We start from the raw sequence: 25,948 nt of genomic DNA, 5'->3' as shown, positions 1-25,948 counted from the left end.
ATAATGTATTATAATATTATATAAAAGAATAATATTAATTAATATATTAAAAAAAAAAATTCTACATAAATCGAAGCATTTATTTAAATAAGTTAGTAGTTAATCAAAGTATAAATATATTTTATATAATATATTATACATTAAATAATATATTATATATACGTATTTATATATATCATATATTAAATAATATATAATAATGTTCAAGAATGATTATTTTTAAGGAAGTTTTATGAAAAAAATTATCTCAAATCGAAATATATTATAAAATAAATCAGTGTCACTACTTAAACGATTTATTAATTCTTATTTTTACATGTTTATGTACTAATATAAAAAAATATAAAATACATTTTATATAAAGAGTTCAATATAAAATTATATTAATGACATATATAACCTATTAAATATTTTATAAAATACCATTCACAAAAATTTTTTCATATATTTTTTTTTTATTTATGTCGTCATGCTTTTGTATATAATTAATATTTTTCAGTTTTGGACTTCAAAGAACCTTGTTGCTTCAATCACAGACTCATCACATTAGAAAATAAAATAAAAATTATATATGCATATAACTATTATCAATACTATATACACATTGATCATTTAATTTCAAATCATTTTTATATTATTTATATTTTTAAAATTTTTATACATTTGATATTTTTATATATTTTTAATATTTTTTTATGTTTAAAATTTTTTAAATTCTAATATATTTTTAATATATTAAAATTTTTTAAAATTTTTGTGTTTATTTCAATACTTAAATTTTTCGTCAGTTCTTTTAGAAAATATAGTTAAAACGTTATTAAACGCTACTTAATAATATATAACAAAAGTACATGTATATGTGTATTTACAAAGAATGTTTTGATAAAAGTATTAATGAATGCAGGAAATATTAATATAACATATATAATTTTTAATTTATAGATTTCCGGCAGCTTTCTCCATTAAATACCATGGCAAAAATACGCTTACAGCGACAGCACAAACGCAAGTGGCACATAGTGCAATAGTTGACGAAATATTATTAACAGAAAATGGACTTTCCTCATATAGATGCTCAGCATCCTCATGTGGATGCTTTTCAAATTCCAGAACTTCTACATCAAAACGAAAGCGCACTTTTGAACGGGGAGAATCTTTGCGCCACACCAAATGACCAGAAGATTCGCGACGTTCCAAACTCCATTTTGGATCTTGCACTAAAAAATGAACCATAAAAAATATTTATTTATTATTAATAAATAAAATAAAAAATTAATTAAAAATAAAATATATAGAAAATATGTAACATTTCAAATTCATTATTAAAAAAAATAATAAAAACCTTTGGGCTTAGCTAAACGTTTTTTAATATTTTTCTTTAATTTTTAAGAAGATTTCTAACAAAAACAAGAATTCATGATATATTAGGTTAGGGTAGAGTGACGATCTTGTGTACTAAAGCCCACTTAAGCTGAAACAGTGGATTGAAAGAGATCACAACGATTACGAATAGAACAACAGTGGTCAGCGTACAAGCAACACTGAAAGGCACGACTCCCTAATTCTAGTGAAAGTAAACCAATCTGCCAAGTCTGTAAACTTAGCCAAGTTCTTAATTTTGTGGAATGACAGCTCTATCAGATCGGTAAGAGGAGGAGCCCAAAAGAATTTGAATCTTTTTTAAGCCCATGATGAATACATATGGACACATATCCTCATCCCCTGAGCCACAACTCCGGAAAAAGTCATTATAGGAAAGACACCGAAAGACACCGTTGTCAACATCGACACCGTAGTGCCAGTTTGGTCCAAATAGATGTTGATATCTGACATGAACTTTCATCTGCTCAATTTTCTAGGTATACTCAAATATTATTAACACCAATATCGCAGTGTCAGTTTGGACAAAATAGTTGTTGAGGTCTAACAGTTATTTTCCTCTGCCCAGGTTTTTATAGGTATATTCGAATATTATTGCTTAATCGCCAACTTAGCTATTGTTAGTCGAATACCATTAAATATTGTTGTACGAGTAATAAGAAACAAAAAGAAACTGAAGCCCGGTAAAAAACAGTTCCATATAAACTATTGAGAGCGATATCAAAATAATAAAAAAATTATTAATATACTATAATTATGATATACTACAATCCTTCATAAAAGGATCGTACCTCCGAAATATTATTACTATTATTTTCAATGACAATAAGGAAGTGGATGCTCTTAGTGAAACTGTATCCGTCCTTTTCAAAAGGTGAGTTATTTAACTAGGCTTTCAGCAAATGTTTGAACATTATAAGTATTATAAACTTTGCTTATATATTAAAAAAAAAATATAATCAAAGTAACACAATTCTAGCGGAAATAAAATAATTGATGTTAACATCGTATGATTAATATGAAATCAAAAACGAAAGATCTGATGACGGTGTGAAATCTCTCACATTCTCATATACAAAATTAGTAAGCAAATTTATATTTTGTGAATAGAACTCATTTCATATTCTGCTATAGTATTTATAATTGCTTTTTAAGAAATAATAAATTTATTAATCATAACAAAAAACTATCTCAAATGAACTCAGAAGCGCAGGGTTCGAAAAAATTAAATAAGTAATTTTTATTCCATTCAGTTTTTATAAATGTATTCCAAAAAGTCATTGGTAGGTACTTGAACCCATGATAATCTGAATAAAACGTGTTGTGTAATTTATTTACACAGTTTTATGACGTACAGAAAGTAAAAAAAAATTGATTTAATTAAAAAGTAATTAATTTATTTACACATCAATAAAATAAATATATTCTGAATCTTTGAGTTTAATGAACGATTTAAATAATCTTGCTGTAGCTTACAAAATACGTAATTAAAATTTAAAAATATAATTTAAGAAATATAAAAATTTAAATAAATATACAGTAATCTTGTAAGACACTACAAGTCCATCCACGAAATAGGGTAGGAGTGTTGATTGACATCAACTCGATTAAATAATAAGCAAAAATAATTATAAAAACTTTGAATAAATTTTCAATTTTGAAAAATTTTCTCGTCTCCTATATTCTGCTCAAAAAGTACTCGGATTTTGTAAATAAAACACACAAATTTAAATTTTATTCCAAATTTATTTTATCTCCTTCAAAATATGCTCCTTCTGATGCGATACACATACGCCAACGCTTAACCCAATCTTCCATAAACTTTTCGTAGACCCATGAAGGCATGGCTTTTAGTTCCTTCAGCGAATTCTCTTTTACCGATTCAATCGACTCAAAACGCTTACCACGAAGGAGCAATTTGAGTTTCGAGAACAAGAAAAAGTCGAACGGATCCAGATCTGGCGAATATGGTGCCTGAGCGATGACAATGGTGCCGTGTTTGGTCAAAAAATCGCGTACAACAAGAATTTTCCATAGTAAAAATCGCTAAATGTACTTGAGGTAGCCTCACATTAATAGCTGCTGTAAACAAACTAATTGATAGATGGCGCTCAAATTTGTACTATATGTCGAGAAAGGGTGTACCAATATAACAAAAAAATTTTTAAGAAAGGTCTATTACTTATGGAGTAGTTAACAAACAACAAATTTCGGATACTTTTTGAGCAGAAGGTATGTATATAATAAGTTTTTATTACACACTATATATCAAAAAGCTCTCCAAATCGGTTTTAATAAGATATATTAAACAAATCATAATGGATACATACACATTCTTTTTAAAAATACCAAGAAAATTTATATCTTTTCGCGATTGGATTATATATACTATTCAAAACTATTCAAAATTAATAAACAAACGCAAAACAAAGTTGATCAATCAATCAAAATTTATATAGTCGCTTTTAAAGAAAGCTCTATCGGATGCAAAACTACTAATGCCAATCCACCGACTTTTCATTAGGGACCACAAACGAATCAATATCGAAATGGTCATTTCAACAACGAAATCAAAAAAGTCATATGGAATAAAGTTGGATTCAATTAAGTTCAGTGCTTAATCTTTAGCATTTGTTGCCAAAAACTCTTACACAACCATGACATTGGCGTATAGAAATTGAAGATGTAAAACCCCTCAAAAAATATTTCCGTCTCTTTTATCATTATAATTCATTCTATAGAATTTGCTTAATTATATCTCTTCATATAAAGTTTGATTTAGTTTTGAAGAAGGCCCTCTAAATAAGTCTCTATATACGCCTATGTACGATGACTTAAAAGTATAATTCCAAAAACAGCTGATTTAAACACTTTACGTATGTAAGTGACATAAAAAGAGGTTCAAATCCTTTTCATTTAGCTAGGAAAGTCATTTTGATTCCATATTCCTCATAATGATAGATACAGGTGGGACATTTAAGAACCACAATCGAATCATTTTTTATTTCTCAAACCACAAACATATTCATTTATATTTAATATTGATTCATGTTTAATATTATGCCATAGGCATAAGTGGATCCTTTTGGATCGCCAGTATAACCTTAGCTAATATTAAAGCATGCACTATAAAATATAATTATTTTTTACTGAAATATTATATTTGTTATTTATTTGATTAATTATTTGTTAATGATTATATGTAATAAATTGTATAATAATTGTATTAACTAAAAAAATTAATAAACGAGCAATGATAATTACCTGAACCAGTCATTGTGATCTATTGCGTCGTTATATTAACCTGTAAAACAATTAAAAATTATTGATTAAAAGAAGTTCAAATGATAAATTAATTTTTTTTTTAAGATAAAATAATTAAACTTCAACATTTTATAAATGATTATGAAATACTTAAATAAAAAAATAATAGCATTTAAAAGTGAAAATGTAGAAAAAGATGCAATATGGCAATTATTATATAGACTTCTGGAGGTCTTTCCTGGTGATAAAGCGTTACTGACAATTAGTGATAATCCTAGTAATGTGTTAAGTACAATGTAAAATAATTGGACTTATATGTCAATATGATTGAAATAATACCAAATACATAGTTATTATGACTTTTGACAAAAGTTTACAGCATCTCAAATTATCGACCGCCAAGGACTTAGAACTAAAATACTTTGTCTTTAAATATATAGATAAACAATGTAGTGTTATAATTTGTTAATTATGATATTTTTAAAAATATTAACAGATACAGATAATCATATTAATTACATTTTTAAAAGATACTTCTTGTATATAAACAAATTACTTTGAAAGAAACCAATTTAATGAAGCCTGTTTTATAAATATTAGACTGAAATTTCTTTTACCTAAAATACGAAAAATCTGATGTCATAGTTAGTATAATTTATATTTATAAGATATATGTTTAGAGCTAAAAGTGTAACCAGACATGAACAAATAAATTGAATATGTTTTGAAAGCTTTATTTAATTCATTTTTTATCACATTTCTAATGAAAAGTGTTAAAAACAATTGTATCAGCTTTAATACAATAAAATTAAATAACTTGAAAAATAGGTCTGTTAAAATGTTTTGTATCGTAAACAATTAAAAATAAAAAGTTTTTCAGATACAGATACGAAAACAATATGCAGTTATGGTTGAATTGTGTAATGTGAGAGTGCAAAACGAGCCGCAGTCAGACTAGTTTTTTATAGTAATTTTAATTATAAACACATTGTGCAATATAAATAAATTCCAAACAATCACTGTATCATTTTAATAGTTAATAGTTATTGTAATAATATATACATATATAATATATATGACGTGCCAACAAAACACATGTGAGAAATTCAACACAATGCCACTAAATGCTTAACAAACCGCTTTGCAGTGGCGTACACAAGAGGAGTGGTTTTGGAATTAAAAACCCCTACAATATATTTTAGAACTACTATTTTACACTATTAATTGTTTCAATCAATTGTTTTCATATGAGCTTCGAATTAATTTTTAAAAAGTCCTATTAAATGTGTCTGTATATACAATTCAGTAAGTTAAGTTATACCGACGATCCCAAGGGATCCATTTAGGCCTATAGGCATATTGTGTTACCATACAGAGAAAACTCAAGGACTTAAAACTACAAAGCTTATAATGCTATTCAAGGGGAAGTCTGCAAGACTGCAAGACCCAGATCCATAAACAAAACAGATGGAATGCACTTTCATCGTTCTATCCATAACTGCAACAGTTATAATTGAAATAGAAACTCAATCCTCTAGAATGGTTACCTAAACTGCAGTGACCTGTGAGTAAACCTACCACAAGACTGATATCTCCGCTAGGCATCTCAATAAAGGAATTGAATTTCTTTTTAGTGAAACGTGACCAAATTGGATATTGGACATAGCGTTGAATTTTCCCATTTTTTATTAAAAACCTCAGTATACTTATATAATTACATACTTATACCATATAAATATAACTTAACAATTAAGTTGAGTGATGAGTGCGTACCTATGTGAAGCAAAGGGGTTTATTTCGTAATTGATATAAATTGAATTTTGTAGGACAAATCAAATGCAATGTGACATTTTCAATACAAGATTTGATTACTTTATTAAACGTTGTTTTTTTTTAATTTTTTATTTAGTTTTTTTATTGAATGATTAATACCGGTAAGTTTACACAAAACGCATGTAAGTTAGAATTAAGGAAGTGGATTTCAATGTCGTGCGTTAATTAAATTAAATGCAAGGTTACCTGCGCATTCAAGAGTGCACTGAAATACTCATTATTAATTAATATCAATTGTTTGAACTTCAGATTTAATAAAAACATTTTTTTAATACTCATATATTATTTATTGATTATTAAAGCTTTGGCTTTCAAATATATGAGTGGGTATAATCAATATTCTAAATGACTAATGGAATATTTTTTTGTACATATTGTTTTAATACTCCATAATGTATCATAAAACTTAATATATTTTATAATTTAATATTAATGTAAAAAATTTTCTTTATATTAGAAATCACAATCGATTTGAAAAATTGAAAGTTGCGATGTAATAATCAATTTTTTCTAAGATTATGCATCAAAAAAAAATTAAGAGATCTTGGTGCGATTAGATTTTTAGTTCCAGGAAGTTATTATAGTTGGGCTAGAAAACATAACATCAACTAAATCTGATTGTTTTATAAGTTTAGAAATATCAAAATATATTTTTAGGCAGATTTATTTTTTTAACTAAAATTAATCTTTATAAATACAAATAATCAAATAATATACCATCTTCTTTTTAGTAAAGAATTATGATTAATTAATAACTATATAAACTCTAAATAAATTTTATTGTAAGAAATAATCAAATTAAATATTTAATAATTAAATAAATTCAGTAGGAAAACAAAAATTGCATTTAATTAATTGTTGTAAGTTATTCTCTAATAAAAAATTTCTTACAGTTTGTCCAGTTAGCTTACAATATCAATCAAGACTAATTTAAATTTTGATTTGATTTTTTCATTCAATTATAATTTACTTATTAAAAACACTTAAAAAACAATTATTCATATTTTTAATATTATAAACTTTGCCAAATTCATTTTAATGACCAATAAATATGGACTAATGAAACTCTAAACAATTATATGTACTGCATTTAAATAATTCAGTAATTAATAAATTTAAAAAATCAAAAAAAAAGTTTATTAGTTTACAGTAAAAAAAAAAATTCATATTGAAAAGAAAAAAAAGTAAGCTTAAAAAAAATTGTTTTAGTTGAAAAATTACTTTTATTCTTAATACATATAAATATATATTTAAATAAATATTAAATAAAACATTTTTTGATAATATAAACTAAAGTAATATCATACAATATGTCTAATATATAATATTTGTATTAAAATCTAGAATATTTTTTAATTAATTATTTTGTATTTTAATTGAAATTTTATTTCGTTTATTTAAATTTAAATTGTTTTTTTTTAAGATAAAATAATTCAAAATTTGAAAGAAATACCTTTAGATAAGAATTGAACTTTGTTTGAGACGATTTAGCTTCCGAAACATTTCACAAATCGATGGAACTACACAGTAACTGATGACGAATCAACTAACTAATTATATTGATAAATGATTTTTTTATTGTTTTATAGTTAAAAAAAACTAATTTCAATACTTTTTTTTTAAATAATGAAAATACGCATCAGATATGAAAGTAGATAAAATATTGAATTAGTGTTTTAATGGAAGTACTATAAAAAGTAGTACTGGTAGTAGTAGTGATTTCATTTCTATATACAAATATAGACCATTTTAAAACATCTCAAAATAACTGTTTAAAAACATAATTAGTTTTTAATAATATAATTAATTTGATTAATATATTATAAGGATCTGATAAAATGTACACTATGTTTAATAAAAAAAACTTATGCCTCTTCTGTATGTTTTTACAGAAATCTTTTGTAATATTCCTTGTTTTTAGTGCGGTTAGTAAGCACTTTTTTATTTTCTATTCTGTTTTTTTATTTTGTTTTACTTTATTTTAAAGTTTCTTAGTACATTTGACGCTCATTCGTTTTATAGTAAAAATGCGTTAAGTTGAGCACTAACTATATGTGCAAACTAAGTGAAGTGGTTTACTTCTTAATTAATATAAATTCACTTTAGAATGACAATTGATTCTAAATATCATATATACAAATAAGTACTATTCTATTTTCTAGGATAGCATTTACTGTGTACACCAGGGCTGTCCAGACCAGATGCGATCGCGGGCCAATACAAATGACTCTACACATAGGAGGGCCGCAGAAACAAATACATATGTTCATAGTTGTTGTCAACAAAAATAAAAATATGGTTATAATTTTAATTTAAGATTTATTAATTTATCAATTTATATTCATATATTTCGTACATATACCATGCAAATAAAATAATGTAGTTTTACACCAAAAGAAAATTAGCACAATTATGGTAGATTATAAAAGTCGCGGGCCGCTGTCCGTGCTTTGGGCAACCCTGGTCTACACAAAAAAGAATTTTTAAATAAATTTGTAAATTTTGATAAATTTAAACTATTTCTTAAACTTTTAAAATTATCTAATTAATATTAGTCCAGCTTAGAAGAATTTAAGTTAAGAAAGGATGTTTTGTCGATACTCGCTCATAGTTTAAATAAAAAAGAGTTTTTACATCAAAAGTAATTTATATTGCAACATTTTTCCGAGGAAATGAAGTGCAGCCCAAGGAAAAAAAAAAGTTCTTCGCTGTTACCAAGTCTATGAGATCTTAATTTACAATAACACAATTTTTCATTCAATACAATATTTGACCCTAATCTAGATAAACAAATTAGTTCCATATCCATGTGTAACCTTATTTCAGCACTCCATCAAGATTATAGTATAATTATTTAGTCCCGGTTGATTTATCCTACAACATTTATTATTTATTTATAAATAATTACGAACTTCGGCTAATAAATTCTTACTCAGAAAATTTATTTACAGTTACCATTTGATTAATAGACCCAAGTTTTTATTATATCTTTTATGCTATATTTATAGTACTTTTTCCGAAACATATCGTTTGTTTTTCTTATAAAATCTTATTTTTCTTAGAAAATAGAATATTTCAAATAAATAAATAACCAATTTGCTTTACATTAACACTTTTTTATTTATTTTTTCCTTTTCTTTAGAATTAATAAACAGTTGTTAATTAAATGAAGTATCTATTTTCATTAAATTGAAAAATATATCTTAATCAAAGTGATATAAACAATTCTTTTGAAAATAGTCATACGACTTTAGGGAAAATATACTCGCACTTGCACGAAATACCAAACAATAGTTTAATTAGTTTAATTTAAATTAAGAAACTTAAACAAACTAACTAAATATATGACTATATTTAAATATTATGTCACCATGTGATATTGTTATAAATTTTAGATTTAGCGCACTTAGTCTAATTTACTAAAGGAAGCGATTAAAAGTATGAATATATAAAATTAGAACACTTTAGACAATGCGCTATATTAGTGAACTAATTTTAGATATATCTGTATTGTTGTAAACTTAAACTTTATACTAGACTTAGCGCACTTAGTCTAATTTACTAAGGGAAGCGATTTTACAAATATATATATATGTAAAATTAGAACATTTTAGACAATGCTCTATATAAGTGAACTAATTTTAGATATATCTGTATTGTTGTAAACTTAAACTTTATACTAGACTTAGTGCACTTAGTCTAATTTACTAAAGAAAGCGATAAAAAATATGTATATATAAAATTAGAACATTTTAAACAATGCGCTATATTAGTGAACTAATTTTAGATATATCTGTAATATTGTAAACTTAAACTTTATACTAGACTTAGCGCACTTAGTCTAATTTACTAAAGAAAGCGATAAAAAATATGTATATATAAAATTAGAACATTTTAGACAATGCGCTATATTAGTGAACTAATTTTAGATATATCTGTAATATTGTAAACTTAAACTTTATACTAGACTTAGCGCACTTAGTCTAATTTAATATATATAAAATTAGAACATTTTAGACAATGTACTATGTTAGTGAACTAATTTTAGATTTATCTTAAATTATATATTAATATTGTTATATATATTGGTATATATATATTGTGTTATATTAAAACATAAACAATTCATTATGAATTTTGACCAATCCAAAACTGGTACACCAATCATTCGATATCAATATTAGATAAGTATATTTTCTTCTCTAATTTTATCTATAAATTTTGTCTACTCTATTTTATCATCTATACATTTGTGAATAAATAATATACGTAAATTATGAATATTAAAATATTTTATAAATATCATAAAATTGGATGTTAGTACACTATAAATTAGTTATCTATATATTACTATCAATATTATTACCTATAAATATTATCTATTTATTATTATCTATATAAAAAAGTTACATTTGTTAGTATATAATATAAATAAATTGTGACTATATATGTGTTTTATAAATATCATAAAGTTAGATATAATTTCTCTATATATTAATTATCTAACAAAATTAAAAACTAAGCGAAAAAATAGATAAAAACTGATACATTCTAACTCATATTTAAAGAAAAAGTGATAAAAGTAACTGAAATTTCGGTGCCAAAGGCAGTTTACTTTTCAAAGTAAACTGTTAAAAAGCATCAAGATTTTATTAGCATAAAGTTTAGTTTTGACATGAACTGTTTTCTAATATAAACAATTTCAAAATATTTAACTTTAGATACGATTATCTACGTATAGTTGTTGAGAACTTACACAAATATTTATGTGTTCTTAAAAGAAACTCAAATTAAGAGGAAAGTTAGTTTTATATTCGATCTGGTCCAACTTGGATAAGAGACGTAACAGTAAACTGCTTCAACTAATGCAAAACCTGGTCAGCACTACGGTGTCGATGCTGACGGATCAGTATGTACTAGGAAAATACATTATGAAACTGGGTATACCCTACAATAACTTTTGTCGTAGAAATGGTTCCGCAAAGGAATAGTAAACTGTAGTCCACCTCATAGGTCCATGCCCATCTAGGAAAAGCTAGGAGACAATTAAAAATAATTGGACCTCCTTTTGACCAACAATATAGGCTTAACAAATTTGTTCCCTTTGACTTGAATGAAAAATAGTAACGCAGTACACAGTAGTCACTCCAGCGCTATTGGTGCGCAATTAATGCGTTCCGAAGATATAGTAAAGTACAGCGCTCTTCTTACAAAAAGTGCATATTTTTACAATTCAATATAATTGAAAGTAAGTGTTTAGCTGTCGATATGGGCCTTGTTGTACAGATAATCATATGACGAAAGGCAATCTACATATAATATATAGAATCATATCAGAATTGTCAATTTCATACATTTACCAAAACAGTGAAAGTAATAATTTGATATGTTTTTTTGTGTTTTAATTTAAAAGGTAATTATTTTTGTTGTGTGAATATCTAACATCTATATCTAACATATATTACTAAGAACGTTTCGATTGATAAATCTGGATTTAATCTAGATTTACTTCCGGTCCGCCAAATTTTATTGCCAAATCGAACATTTTTAGTGTATTCTAACATTTTTGGAATTGTATTAGTAGGCAGTTGCATTTTTCATAAATAAATATATGGTTTCAAATCACACTTTATTTATCAAGTTACATAAAACAGCTGTTAATTTCAAGGTAATCCTGCCACTCTGGCCAAATTTCTAGAGTATTATAATTTAATCTCGAGTGTTATACATTTCGCTTGAGATTTACCAATCGGAAATGCAAATTGCACTAAAAGTAAATCTTGTTTGAAAATGATAACCTAGATTCACCACTCGAAACTAGATTAGGGTTTGTAGCAGAATCAACTATGGGCGGAGCCGATACCCTGTCTATTTCTTATCTTATCTTCACTGCTCGAAAACAACATAAGTAACACTATCTTGAACAACGTTACGAAGTCTAGAACCAAATATAAACCGAACTTTCTCTCTCTCTCCTAATCTATATTTTTTATTTATTTATCTTGACAAAAGCAATAATTTTTCATTTGACATTTTATTTTATGAACTGAAAGCGCTTTATATCAGCACTTTTAGTAAACGTAAAAATATCAAAATCTGAAGCACTTTTAGAGCGCTCCGCGCATAACGAGAACGAAGTGCTTGGTATATTGAGTAATTAAAGTAAAAAAGCTCTACAAAGAAGCAGATTGGCAAATGGAGCAATTAATTAGTGTTAACCAGCTCAAAAGATTCAGATTTATTATTACCATTCATTTATATTAATTACTCGTTTATAAAAATATTATTTACCAAAAAAAAATGAAATGACTCAGCTGGTCACGAGCATAGTTGTTTTATCTAACCAGTGACGGAGCTAGATCAATTCTGGACGTCGGCTACATCAGAATTGCGAAGCCCTCTTTATAACCCAGTTGTAAAAGTAAGTAAGCTATATTTACTAATACGACAAAGCATGATTGAAACTTTTATTGCTAAACAAATTAAAATAAACACAAATTAAAATAAATGAATTTTCCTACTTTTAGCCTCACTCAATTTTTTTTTAAATTATATCATAATTTGTGCCAGCTGCTATTTTCGCTTCAGTTTATAGAATTTCCAATGGAGATAGTCTCTCTTGGATCATCATACTTTTTTAGTATGTTTTAATCAATTTTAACTTTGAGAAGCTTCTTTCCGTCGAAGCTATACTGACTGGAACTGTGAACATAAATCTGGTTACTATATAAACATTCGAAAATACTTCGAATATGGTTAATGCCATTATCAAACCAAATTGTTCAAAATATTTATTAAGTGCTTTGAAACCTCAGTCGGTAACTTTTTGCGAGGTCCCTGTGGGCGCGAGGCCATTTGCGGTCGGACATCGCTGACGCCTAGCGCCACTGTATCTAACAGATGTGCATGTTTCATTGCATTTATTCATTTCAATTTAATTTGTTAGTTCAATTAAATGTGTAACAAAACCAACTGAATTAATAATATGTACCAAGTAGCACCAATTATGAATAAATATCATAAATAACAATAATTAAATAATAAATATTGTTTAATCGTTTTTACACCCAAGGTTTTCAAATTTGTTTCAATATGTCAAAGTTGTTTTTTCCACGAAGGGAGCATACTTAATTTGTTATTAACCGCAACAAATGTAAATGACGCAAAATTAAATATAAAAAAAATGTAATGGAGAGCATAACGAATTCCTGTGTGGAATTCAACATTTCGGTTAAAATAAACAATTACGTAATGCAACATCGCCTACTGACAAATGCGTATCTCATATAAATATTTACTCGTACATATCGTATATATGTTTTCATACAGTTTTTAGTTATTCCAGTCAATGCCTAACAATGAACACTCCAAGCGAACTTAAGTGAAACGCAAAAGTTCATTTGCTTTTGCACCACTTTAACTAAAGCATACATTTTCCATATTTTAGTTTGTAGAGAGATACGAGTACATACATACATCTATCTACACACTTATCTCCATACATAGTGTCACACTATTCTATATGAACGTATCTACATTCATGTTTTTGCGCTATAATAGAACTCGCCGACAAGCTGTGTGAGCCCCACAGCCCACTTCTGTCAACCGCTGACAATAATCACACAAAAGTCAATGTGCGAGTGGAGTTCAATGGTGTTTATATGCCGCAAAACACCGGCAATGTCATGTGGCAGTAACCACGCTATGGGCGAGTGAAGGAGGACAATCCCACACCGATTGCTTTATCCATTGAAGGCATTTTATATTCGAGTTAAATGGCCTGTAATTCGAACTATTATCGATTAATAAATTACCACCCCCAGAGCTCAAGCCCACAAAACCACAATATTACAAAACCAGAGAAGTATCTGCCCCAGCAAGTGTACAAGGCAACTTTTGCTTTTGCTGGTGTACTCGTAACTGTTGAGCTGAGATACGTACGCAGCTAATATTGTCAGTTATTGATTGTATTGTTTACAACCTCAGCCACCTGTCAAACAAATTATTATTTTTTGTTATTATTTTTTTTTTTTTAGTTTGTTTTGTGGTATATTATGAAGTCTTAACATTGATAGTGTAGTTCGCAGATACATAATTTTTTAGTACAAAACACTAAGCATTTTCTAAATTAAAATCTATTACAATGCTAACCTTCAACATGCAATTTCAAATATTTGCATTAAAATTTTAAATTTTTTTTAATTTTTTTCAAATTTTTTTTAATTCTTTTTTAATTTTCGTTAATTTTTTTTTTAATATTTTTTTTTTCAAATTTTATTATTTTAAAATTATATTAAAAATGAAATTTAAACATATGCCCCATTTATATACAAAAGTCTATAAGTACATACAATATTTTACAGAAATAGCAAATTTAATTTAATTTTGCAAATTGCTGGAATGTGATTGATTGCTTGAATTAGCCTTTCTGTGCTGAATTGTTTATTCATTTAAAGATAATTAAATGCGTTCAAAATAAATTTGTATAATAAAGTTGAAAGTAACGACTACACGACACATAAATATACCTAAATATACATTTATATATATACGTGAATATTATGAATATATCTATATGAATATATTTAATTTTTATTAAATTGAACTTTGTATGAGAGACGAAAAAATCACAGGTCAGCGTTAAGAATTTTATAGTCCAAATATTGTTTATAATGTAAGATAAAGGCCACAAGTAAATGATATGTTAATAGTTCCATAAAAAAAAATTTAACACTTAAAATAAAAAAAATATATTATTCTCGGCATAATGCACTAAAGTAATTAAGGCAGACATTGAAAATGGCTTCAAGTACAAATAAAATAAATCAAATTTGTCAAAAGCTGAACTGAATTGAAAATAATAAATTAATTAAGTGTTTTTGTTTATGCGTAATAGATAAAATCTAAAAAAAAATAGAAAATTTACATTTCAACGAAGTTAATATGTACTTACATTTATATTTACACATACACACATTCATTATTACAAAAATCATTAAAGCAAAAACAACAGTAGAAGTAGTAGTAATGATAATTAAAAAGAATTAAAAAAGAATGTATTCTTGAAATGTAACTGAACATACTTTTATTAGATCCCTTAGAACTTAGTAGGGACCCTTAAACCTTTTTACAGACCTTTTAAGGTGACATAGACTTAGAACACATGTGACATAATTTTATTAGATCCCTTAGAACTTAGTAGGGACCTTATTAGGTCCGTCCCTTCAGCCTTTCTAGAGATCTTTTCAGGTCACATAGACTAAGAGCACATGGGTAGATCATTTCTGCTAGCTAATTTTTAGTTTTAGTTAATTTTAATGTAGCAAATTAGTAGCTAATGGAAACTTTAATTAGTGTACCACTATTTCTTAACATAATTTTACTTAATTTCTATTACCCAGATTAATTTTTCGGTAGAGAAGTCTCAATTGGAGTACTACCATTTTAAATCGCCGTAATTTCTAATTGTCAAGCTTGATCTTAATTGAGAGTTTTCACTAAGAAAGAAACCGCACTAAAAAAGTGAGAAACCACTGTTTCTAGTCGCTATTTTAGTTTTTTAAAGAAAATTTCAATTGAAGTGCAACCATTTATAAAAGCCAGTGTAGGTCATTTAAGTAGCCAGTTTGGGTCATTTCTAACTTAATTCCCCACTGGTGTAGTCGGGTAGGGTAGGATTATTAGTATTTTTAGTATCCAGTTCGCTTACTTTCTAGTATCCATTTCTACACAATTCATTTAACTTATAAGTTACCAATATTGGATATAGTAAACAATCTAGCCCACTCGATGAGTTTACCTTAGTAATCATAATAACGATCGGTAAGGATCCGTGGTCAAGTTTTTTTTTGTCTTATATAAAACAACGATTTATAACAAATAATCTAGATATTAGTTTTAAATGCAAATGAGTTATCATTATTTATATTCAATTTTTAATGTATAAAATTATAAACTATATATTATATGCATATGCTCTTATTTTCCTTATGTGAAGCAACCCCTTTTATCGGTACGTCTTTGGTATTATGTTCTTCAGAGCTGTATCGCAAAACAAATTATAATGCATATAATATAATTAATATATTATATATTTTAAAATATTATTATATACAAACCCAAACTGTGATTATTGGAATTCTAGGAATTCTACTAACTCTAGTACCCATCAAAACTTTCAAATCTGTTCATGTACAGAGAGTAATAACGAGTAATAACTGCAAAAACATTAATGTCACAAAATGTTCACTGCACAAATGCCATCAGTATTATTTTTAGTTGATTACAGAGCATCAAGTGTACTCCAAATATAGGTCATTTCAGACCAAAACTAAGCACGAAAGTCACGCGAGGTAATTGTTGATTTCCTTGACCGAGCCCAAAAACACAGCAAAAAATAATTTTAAACATGTACGAATGTTTGATTCTTATCACATTTTTAAAGTTTAACCAAGCATTCAGATTCTTCTACGCATTGGCTTATATTTAAATTTATATATATAATAAGTACATTCATATATATTATGTATGTATAGATGCAAATTAAATTTGAGTCCCATGTTATGCAAATTTCACAATCATATTAGATTACATTTTTATTTTGTTTTCATTTTTTTATTTCTATGGAATTAGTTTTGATTCATAATATATTACTTTTATATTTTTTACTTAATACTGATATTAATATGATATATTATATTGCTGTAACTTCATTTATTGAAATATTGATTTAGATATCCTACGTATTTCAATATAATATCAATAATGCGTTTTAAAGTAAAAACCCCACCTGTCAGGGTCTATTAAAAATTATCACGACGAACTGAAACCTAATCCACAGAGAACTTACATATATTTATCTAGGACAAGAATTTCAATGTTGGATAGTTACCTGCAGGTCACATGAACCTACACTCTCAACACATAAATATGGGTTCGCATGATATTAAAACATATACATCTATGTCTCAAAAGAGAAAAGATACATTCTTTGTAACTGTCGGGTTTTGGTAAAGGCCAAGTGAGAATTACTATAGTGTTAGTTTCTGATAGCCTTTAATATTGAGAACCCCTCGAGAAAGATTTTCCTTCGAGAAACTCATATTTCTAACAATATAAAACAATTTTTATTAATATACAATTTATGCATATGTACTTAAACTATGGAGCACAGGATTTTTACTTAAGTCTGGCTAAGGTGTGGGGTGGTTGGTTGGTTGGAGTGGCGGCCTTGTTTACCAAGAAAGGTGTGGGGTGACAACACTCTAAAAAACAAAATTATTAAAAATTGCTTTAGCTTAGGAATAGTGCTTCAAGCTATATACATATGTACTAAAACTATGGAATACAGAATTTGGACTTAAATCTAGCTAAAGTGTGATATAAAACCATGCTTAAAAAAAAAAGATTTCTAAGAAGATTTTTTAAATCAGGATTAGAGCTTCGGACACTTTACTACAAAATATTACTACAAAATCTACATAGAGAATTAACTCTACTTTATGTCGCTTTGGATCAACTGATGCGACCCTTGACTTACAACCAACTAAACTAACTTAATAAAATTTTAATTAATTCTGTTATTAATTAATACAGTTTTTTATTTTTTGCAGTAAATAATATTAAGCAAAAATAACTAATTTTAATATTTATTTAGTTATTTCATGTGCTTTACCAATAAATTTAACTAAATATCTATTTTTAAAATATTAACTTCCTTGCAGTTATTAACACATTTTATGGTTTACGTCGGTCTATTCATCTTGCAAAATATACCAGTTAGCACTAACCCGTTTTTTTTCAATGTTTAGTTTTTATTTTAAAATAATAACTTGAAGTATAAATAAAAGAAAAATTAAATAATAAAAATTTAGACGAAAAGAAGTAGAGGTAATACAATAATACACAACCAATATTCCCGGATATCTTTGACTACCTACATACACGTACATATGTGGATATAACTAAATAGAGAATTAATCGTTATTAATTAATTTTTTACTTTATTTTTTTTCTAATGATAAATGTTTTAGAATGTTAAACCGAATAGTTGTCAGTGCAGTTATGCAAACAGAATGGAATGCTTAACAAACTACTTTGCATAGAAGTTAGGATGGTAAAAAAACAGAAATATCTTAAAAATAGAACTAAGCTTACCTCACTTCAGAAGAGATGATACCAAGAAAAGCAATTAAAGGTAGTCCAGTTTTTGTAGAAAGCAACAAAATTTGTCTTCACTCTCTGTTATGTCTTCTAATTTCAACGCGTATTAGCACTTCAAAAACACCTCATGTGATGACACAGAAATCTGTTCAAGGTTTCAAATTCTTTCTTCGATGAGTCTCAATCTAAACAAATTCTGGTTTCCGCTGATATTGCTGATATATGCTATAAGTCACTTATTCTTTTATTTTTTGTTTATTTTTCCTTTGTTAAAATTTTTCTGTGCTATTTTTTTTGAAATTATTTATTATGCAAATTAGTTCTTTGTTTTATTTTTATTTCTATAATATTTCTATTCCTTGCCTCCTCCCATCAAAGAGGTAGACTTCTTGAGAACCCAGTGGGGTGGGACGTGGTGCTTCGCGCAAATTAAGTATAACACTGATAACGTAATGAGACTTCAAGTTGGACTTTGCAATGCAATTCGCCAACTGTTTGTTATTTTTAAATACAATATTTTGAAATATTATTATTATTGTTTTTATTTTTGTTGTTGTTTTTGTTATTGTTATTGTTATTGTATTTCATTTACAAATTCTTAAGATTTTGTAATAAATTTTTTTAATTATTTTAATTTAATTCAACTGACGTATTTGCAGTTCAAAGGAACACAAGCACAAAAAAGCCACTTATTTATTTACAATAATATTTCAAATGAATTAATTTTACTTAGTCAAAAATAAAAATAATTTTTTATTTAAATTAACTTTATCATTCAAATCAACCAATATTTTCGATAAATGCGAAATACTTTCTTGACTTGGGAAATTTCTTCATTAATTTGAAACAAATCTTATCAAACTTCCTGATATAACAATAGTACTCTATTTTTTTCTTTGTGCTCTATTTTTTTTTTGTGTAAGTTTTTTATTTTATTTTAATTTTATTTGTTTATAAATTTTCAGCAAGTTTTTTCATTTGTTTTTTTTTTGTTTTTGTTTTTGTTTTTTATATCAAAAAACAAAAACTACACAAAACTTCAGCAACCTTCAGAAGCCAATGTGAATTCCGTGTCAGCAGATTGAGCAACAACAAAATTTATAGCAGAGCTCACGCGTTCATACAAAAACCCAGAAAATGCTTTTATTCGTGGGGGCCTGTTGTATTTATCGCTCGATCGTATTTGTTGTTGCTGTTGTTGTAGAGTAAATCTCGAACACACGCCACATCAACTAATTTATGAATAGTAAATCGATTCGATTGAATGCCAATACAGTAGCAAGCTCAACCCAAAAGTACGACTATCAAAGTCTAAGCATAAACACAAACTATTCGCACCAGCAAACTAGACACCAGCAGCACCGCGCTAGATAACATTTTTCTATTTACGCTAACTTCGCTGGAACAGCTGTTAAAGCTGTAAAAGCTGTTAAAGCTTCCATTAATAAACAATGGCTACTGAATAACTTTATGACAGCAGCAGCCACTTGAAATATGTGTACACCCTACAAACGCAACATATGAAGGCGTGATATTTTAACTGATTAACAGGTAATTATCATTTTGCTGGGTATTAAGACGTTTTATTATTTAAGTATTAGATGTTTCATTATTTAGACGTTTTATTATTTTAATATAATATTAAAACAAATAAAACTCTAATTTTTATTTTTAATTTAAAGAAAATCAAACCGTTTATAGAATTTATAAAAATATTTACTTCCAATCGTTGAGTATTCGTATTCAAGTGATCCAGTTTTTAAATATAATATTGTTTTTAATTTAGCGTTTATAGCCATATAGCGTTTTCGATTTGTAAAACTGAATTTAATCTTGATTTACTATCGAGCTGTTAGGTTCGTTTTTAATATTTTAGTAATTGTGTAGTAGGCATTGATAGTTTTCATAAATAATTATATCGAATCAAATCTCATTATATTTGTCAAGTCATATAAAATAAATATTAATTTCAAGCTAATCTTGATACTCTAGTAAAATATCTAAAATATTTTACATTAATTATGAGTGCTATACATTTCGAATTACCAATCGAAAATGAAAATTACACTAATCGCGTTTTTGATCAGTAAATTGGCGGTAACTGTTTTAATGGAAATTCACTTTTAGTGCAATTTTAATTTTCGATTAAGAATTCTGTATAACTTTCGAGATTAATGTATAACACTCGAGTTTAATTTATAACACTCTAGACATTTTGCCCATGTAGTAAGATTATGTGAAATTAATAGCTGTTTTGTATGATTTAAAAGATAAAGAAGTGTAAATTGATATATACCCAATTTGTTTGTTTATGTATTTGACAGTCATTTTGAAAAAACGTATAAAATTAAAACAAAAAAAAATAGCACATTTAGCTGCAAATACAAATAAAGATATATTTTTCTATTTGTTGCCATTTACAAAAACGAAAAAAAGTAGACTTGAAAATTTTGAGGTGAATGTTGTGACAAAGAAGTTAGTGTGAACATTTTTAGTTTTAAAACTGTTCGATTGGGCAATAGATTTCGACAGATCTAGAGCGAACCTAGATTAAATACAGATTAACCAATCGAAAACGCCATAAAAGTAAACCGCGATTGAAAAAGTTATCTCAGATTTATCAAACGAAAACGTCAAAAGTCAAAAATATAGCAGTACGAAAATTAACTCACAAACAGTATTGTGTTAATAAATTTTTGACCAATAACCCACAGAATCGTAACTAAAATGCTCTTAGAATATAATTTCTAAACATCTGAAAATGTGTGGCGAGCTCAGATTTATGCCAAAAGAGTATAATGTACTTAAAAATATGGGAAAAGTTCACTAACTTTTTCGCATTTTAGTCAAATAATTACCACAAAAATGTACATCAATTTTATTTATATATACATCAATATATAAACAAATATATACATATGTAAAAAGTAGTGGCGTTATTGGTTTTATTTTCAAGATCTTTATTTACCTTTATTTACTTTTAACGCAGCCTTTGATCAAATTCTAAAACTAGTTCAGACATTATAGAAAGTGAAAGTTTCTTCAATTTAAACTTAAATATTAAATTAAAATTATTTTTGTATTAAAAATATTTGCATAGTTTTAATTATCGGTAGATTATATTGCTAAAGGAATGAGTAACCCCCTTATTTCTCCCTAAATACGACGATAGCATTTCTAGCAACATTCCTTGCTTGTGATTGCTCTATGTGTCAAATATCCTCAATGCCACAATATTAACAGTATTGCTTGTTTTGATAAATGGAATCATTGGATTTAAAATGAGATCCTAAATTTTTGTTATTAATTTTTATTATATATTACTAATAATAACAAACATATTACTGTTGTATTATATTATATTGTGTTAGTATTAAAATTCAATTAATTTTAATTCAAATATTAATTATATTAATATTAATTCAATAATAATTAATTAATTAATAATATTAATCAATTCAAATAATCAAAAGTCAAATAAAACATATAATAATAAAAGCATTGTAATAAAACCATCCATACAGAATTATTATGTTTCCCTCCGCATATCATAATTCTTGGTGTGTAGCATATTTAAGAAACAGACACGACTTACAATTTTAATTTGTTTACCTTTTTCATCTAACGCTTCTCCAGCATTTGCTAGAAAACTTTGCTGGAGAGCTGCACACAGGAGCTTTTGGAATTATCATATTTTATTAAAAATCAAATCATAATGAAAAGCTTACCATAAAAAAAATTTATGAGCAACAATAAAATTAAATTTGCATGAAAAAAGCTTTAAGTCATTCAAGAACTTAAGCTACCACTGCATAGTTTAAGGTGACCAAATGACAAAATTTTTATTTATTTACAAACAATTATTATTAAATTTTTATTGATTTCATAATTGTTGAAAACATTAATATTGATTATTTTGGTTTTATATACATTACAAATTTACAAATATCATCAAAATAATAATATGTTTTGTTATTTTAAATAAATATATAATTATGTTAAATAAAAGTACCAGATATAATCGATAACCCATTTTATAACCCATTTTATTTTACTAATTTAACTAACACCGTGTTACTAAGTTATCGAGCAATGTATAAATACCGGTTTTAAGAAATAAATAAAAACCTATTTATTTAAAAAAATAAAATACTTAAATGAAACGACAAACCGAATCGGTTGTGAGAGGTTATATCTGACTTTTACTATGAATGAACTGAACCATGACCAGAACTACTATGCGTTTTTATGAAGAACAGGAAAAACCGAAAAATAGTTCCAAACATCTTCACACTACTTAACCGAACCATTTTATGAATAATCTTTTTCTGTATAATCAATTATATTTACTCCATTATGTTATAAATTTGCAATACGTGGATATACTGTAGCTTACCTCTCCAGGTATCATGATTTGGAGTTTTGTGTAAATCTATTCAACTACAATATCTCAAAAACTCAGCAATACTGATATATAGCAAAGTAAAAAAATTTGTTCAAAATATCTTTTTTTACTAAAATCTGTTAATAAAAATTATTATGAGAGCACTACCACAATTACCTACACTAACAACTATATAAGAAAAATTTTGATTATTATAACTACTTTCTAAAGACAAATTTTAAATATCAATTCTATGATATCTCTTTGCATGTATTGATTATTAGAGTATCAACACTGAGATTAATAACGACCTTATATGTAATTTATATATGAAACCCAAGACATAAGAACTTAAATATTTGAAAATTTATTATAAGTACATATACCATATAGTATAATATATGGTATATAGTCAATCTAAATTTTAAACCAACTGCAAACAATTTTCTGAAGAAATGAATAATAACATCTGAGTTTCTCGACACAGAACTGACCTTTGTCGTAAGCATAGTTAATATTCAGGTTTTCACCAATTTGTAGACATTTACTACAGTCTTAAAACCATTGATACTATCACTGTAATTTAAAAATCACAAAAGGAATAGTCATAACAAAGGTTTAAATGAAATAGTCACACCCTCGGTAATACCCTGAGTAAAAATATCATAATATAATAAAAGTGTCTCCTAGTTATTTATCAGAGTTTAGGGCGAAGGACCTAGTAGTTTAGGTCCTTATTCTAAGTTAATTTTAAAATAATTTTATTGTTAACTTACAAATAATAAATACTTATCTTAGTATTAGTAAGAATATCACCTCTAATGGTGATATGTATCACCATTCGATGTCGCTGATTGGAATCATTTTGATAATATTGGACTGGTGTTTTATTTCAGCGCTACTCTATTGTTGGAAATACCCAAATCTTTAATTGGTATTTGTTGAGCTCTTAAGGCGACCTTAAAGTCGAGCTTAATGCAGATACATAAGGTTTTATTAAGAAATTTTCAGTGATGAAAATATATTCAATAAATTTTATTATCAGTTTTACCCTTCAATATGTTATATATTTACAATAGTTATTGTGACAATTAATGATTGACTAATATTTTCCTCACCTCCTTTTAAATTTACTTTGATATCAAACAAAAACAATTCAAAGTATTGCATAAACTAACGCATATAAAATATATATACATATATATGTATATATCAACTTTATACTGTTTTAATAAATTACATTCATACATACGGGTTCATACATACATATATACATACATATCTCGCATTTAATAGTTTCGCATTCGATTTGAGGTCCAGTATTGTTGTTTTGCTTTAAATACAAACTAAAATAAACATAAAATTGTTTACCACTGATAAGAAGTGCAATAAACTGTTTACTTTTTATAATTATTCCATTGATAATAAATAATTAATAGAAATTAAATCCTTTGTTTTAAATGCAAATATAAATGCAAATATATGTTCCAAAAATTAATTCTCACACATTTGCATAATTTAATTCACCTTGTTTAGTTAGATGTTGTATTTGCTATTACTCATTTTTCAGAAAAAAAACAATTTTTTTTTAATTAAAAATACATAATTAAATTATTTTTATGCAATATAATTGTCTTTTTACGACCTCTTGAGAATTGGATTTTACTTTACAGAACTAAAAAGTCAAGTTAACTCTGCATTGTCGGTATTTCAACTATCTTCACTATAAAATTTTCACAAAGATATATTATTTACTTACTTATTTTTTATTATTTTTTAAATAAATACTCATGTGCTATACTCAATGAATTACATTCCAATAATATATCTCTACATTACCTTTCTTTATTTTGGCAGTCAGTCAAGTCGACTACCTCACTTGAACCTTACAGGTTCACAGTGGATCAACTACTTGAAACGAGACCTTAACTATTTGTTAGTTATGGAACGATTTCGAGATACTTAAGACATATTCGACTAAAAAATTCGTTCTGTTTTTAGGGAAAACTGTCAGGTGATGATGAAGCGTTCTATATTCTTCCACCTTATCTTTCATTAGAAGGAACTCTCAGGGCAAGAGAGCATCTACCAAACAACCTGTAGCTAATTATACAACCCACATCCTTAGATATGCTTCTATTAGTGGGCTTTATATATCTCTTGATTTTTCCTCTTAAAAGTCGTCTACATTAACCTAAACAGCAAAAGGGTTCCTTCTTTTGACCAGGACCAATCAGTTTCTCCAATGACAGTATTTTGCAGTAATAAATAACAAGTGCACATAAATTATTTCTGCATATGTCTAGTAGAAAAAAAAATAATTTTCCTAACTAATTCAACAGATTTATAATTTCTCTCAATATCATCATGTCCTAGAACCCATATCAACCGTAACCTGAAACCAGCGCTAATACAGTTTTTGAAGATGCTAGGCAATCTTAACCAACCTACCAAAGAGTTCATTGATTTGTGGATCACCTGGCTATCAAAGTACATATTTATAGCAGTTGTGGTTTCAGTGAAGCCAACTTTTTCCTTCATTGCTAAAATCGCACCTGTATAAAATTTAATTCATAAATTTTAACTCAAAATCCAGATAGACAAAAAAAAAGCTATTAATATTGTTAAATCAATTTATTTTACCATGCTAATGATAGAATTAAGTGGTTTATATGGTCAATGAAATCTCCATTGCTGCGTTGATAAACTTGATATACCCTTTAGATTGATAAACTTGATATACCCTTTATTTATAATAATATTAAGAGTACAAATAAATAATTATTTAAATAACAACTTAGATTTATGCTTTAACTAAGTTTTTAATTATGGATAACCTCAGTTAAGATTGCTCACATTAATAGTACGATAGGTATAGGTTCAATACAACATCTTCTGCTCCACGGTAGAGTTACTACAGTGCTC

At 26.6% G+C, this 25,948-nt stretch overlaps 1 protein-coding gene across 1 annotated transcript; it reads right to left on the bottom strand.

Moving 5' to 3' along the window:
• Positions 1-794: 794 nt before the first annotated feature.
• LOC119684309 lies at positions 795-19,197 on the bottom strand. Its single transcript, XM_038098323.1, has 3 exons — positions 18,634-19,197; positions 4,645-4,684; positions 795-1,217 (listed from the first exon to the last, which is right to left on the bottom strand). Exons 2-3 carry the CDS (start codon positions 4,655-4,657, stop codon positions 937-939), a joined length of 294 nt encoding a protein of 97 aa, XP_037954251.1. The 5' UTR covers positions 4,658-4,684; positions 18,634-19,197; the 3' UTR covers positions 795-936.
• Positions 19,198-25,948: the final 6,751 nt, after the last annotated feature.

This window comes from Teleopsis dalmanni, chromosome 2 (genome assembly GCF_002237135.1).
Source record: "Teleopsis dalmanni isolate 2A chromosome 2, ASM223713v2, whole genome shotgun sequence".
NCBI classification, from domain to species: Eukaryota; Metazoa; Arthropoda; class Insecta; order Diptera; family Diopsidae; genus Teleopsis; species Teleopsis dalmanni.
This window is presented reverse-complemented; position numbering and strand designations above follow the sequence as displayed.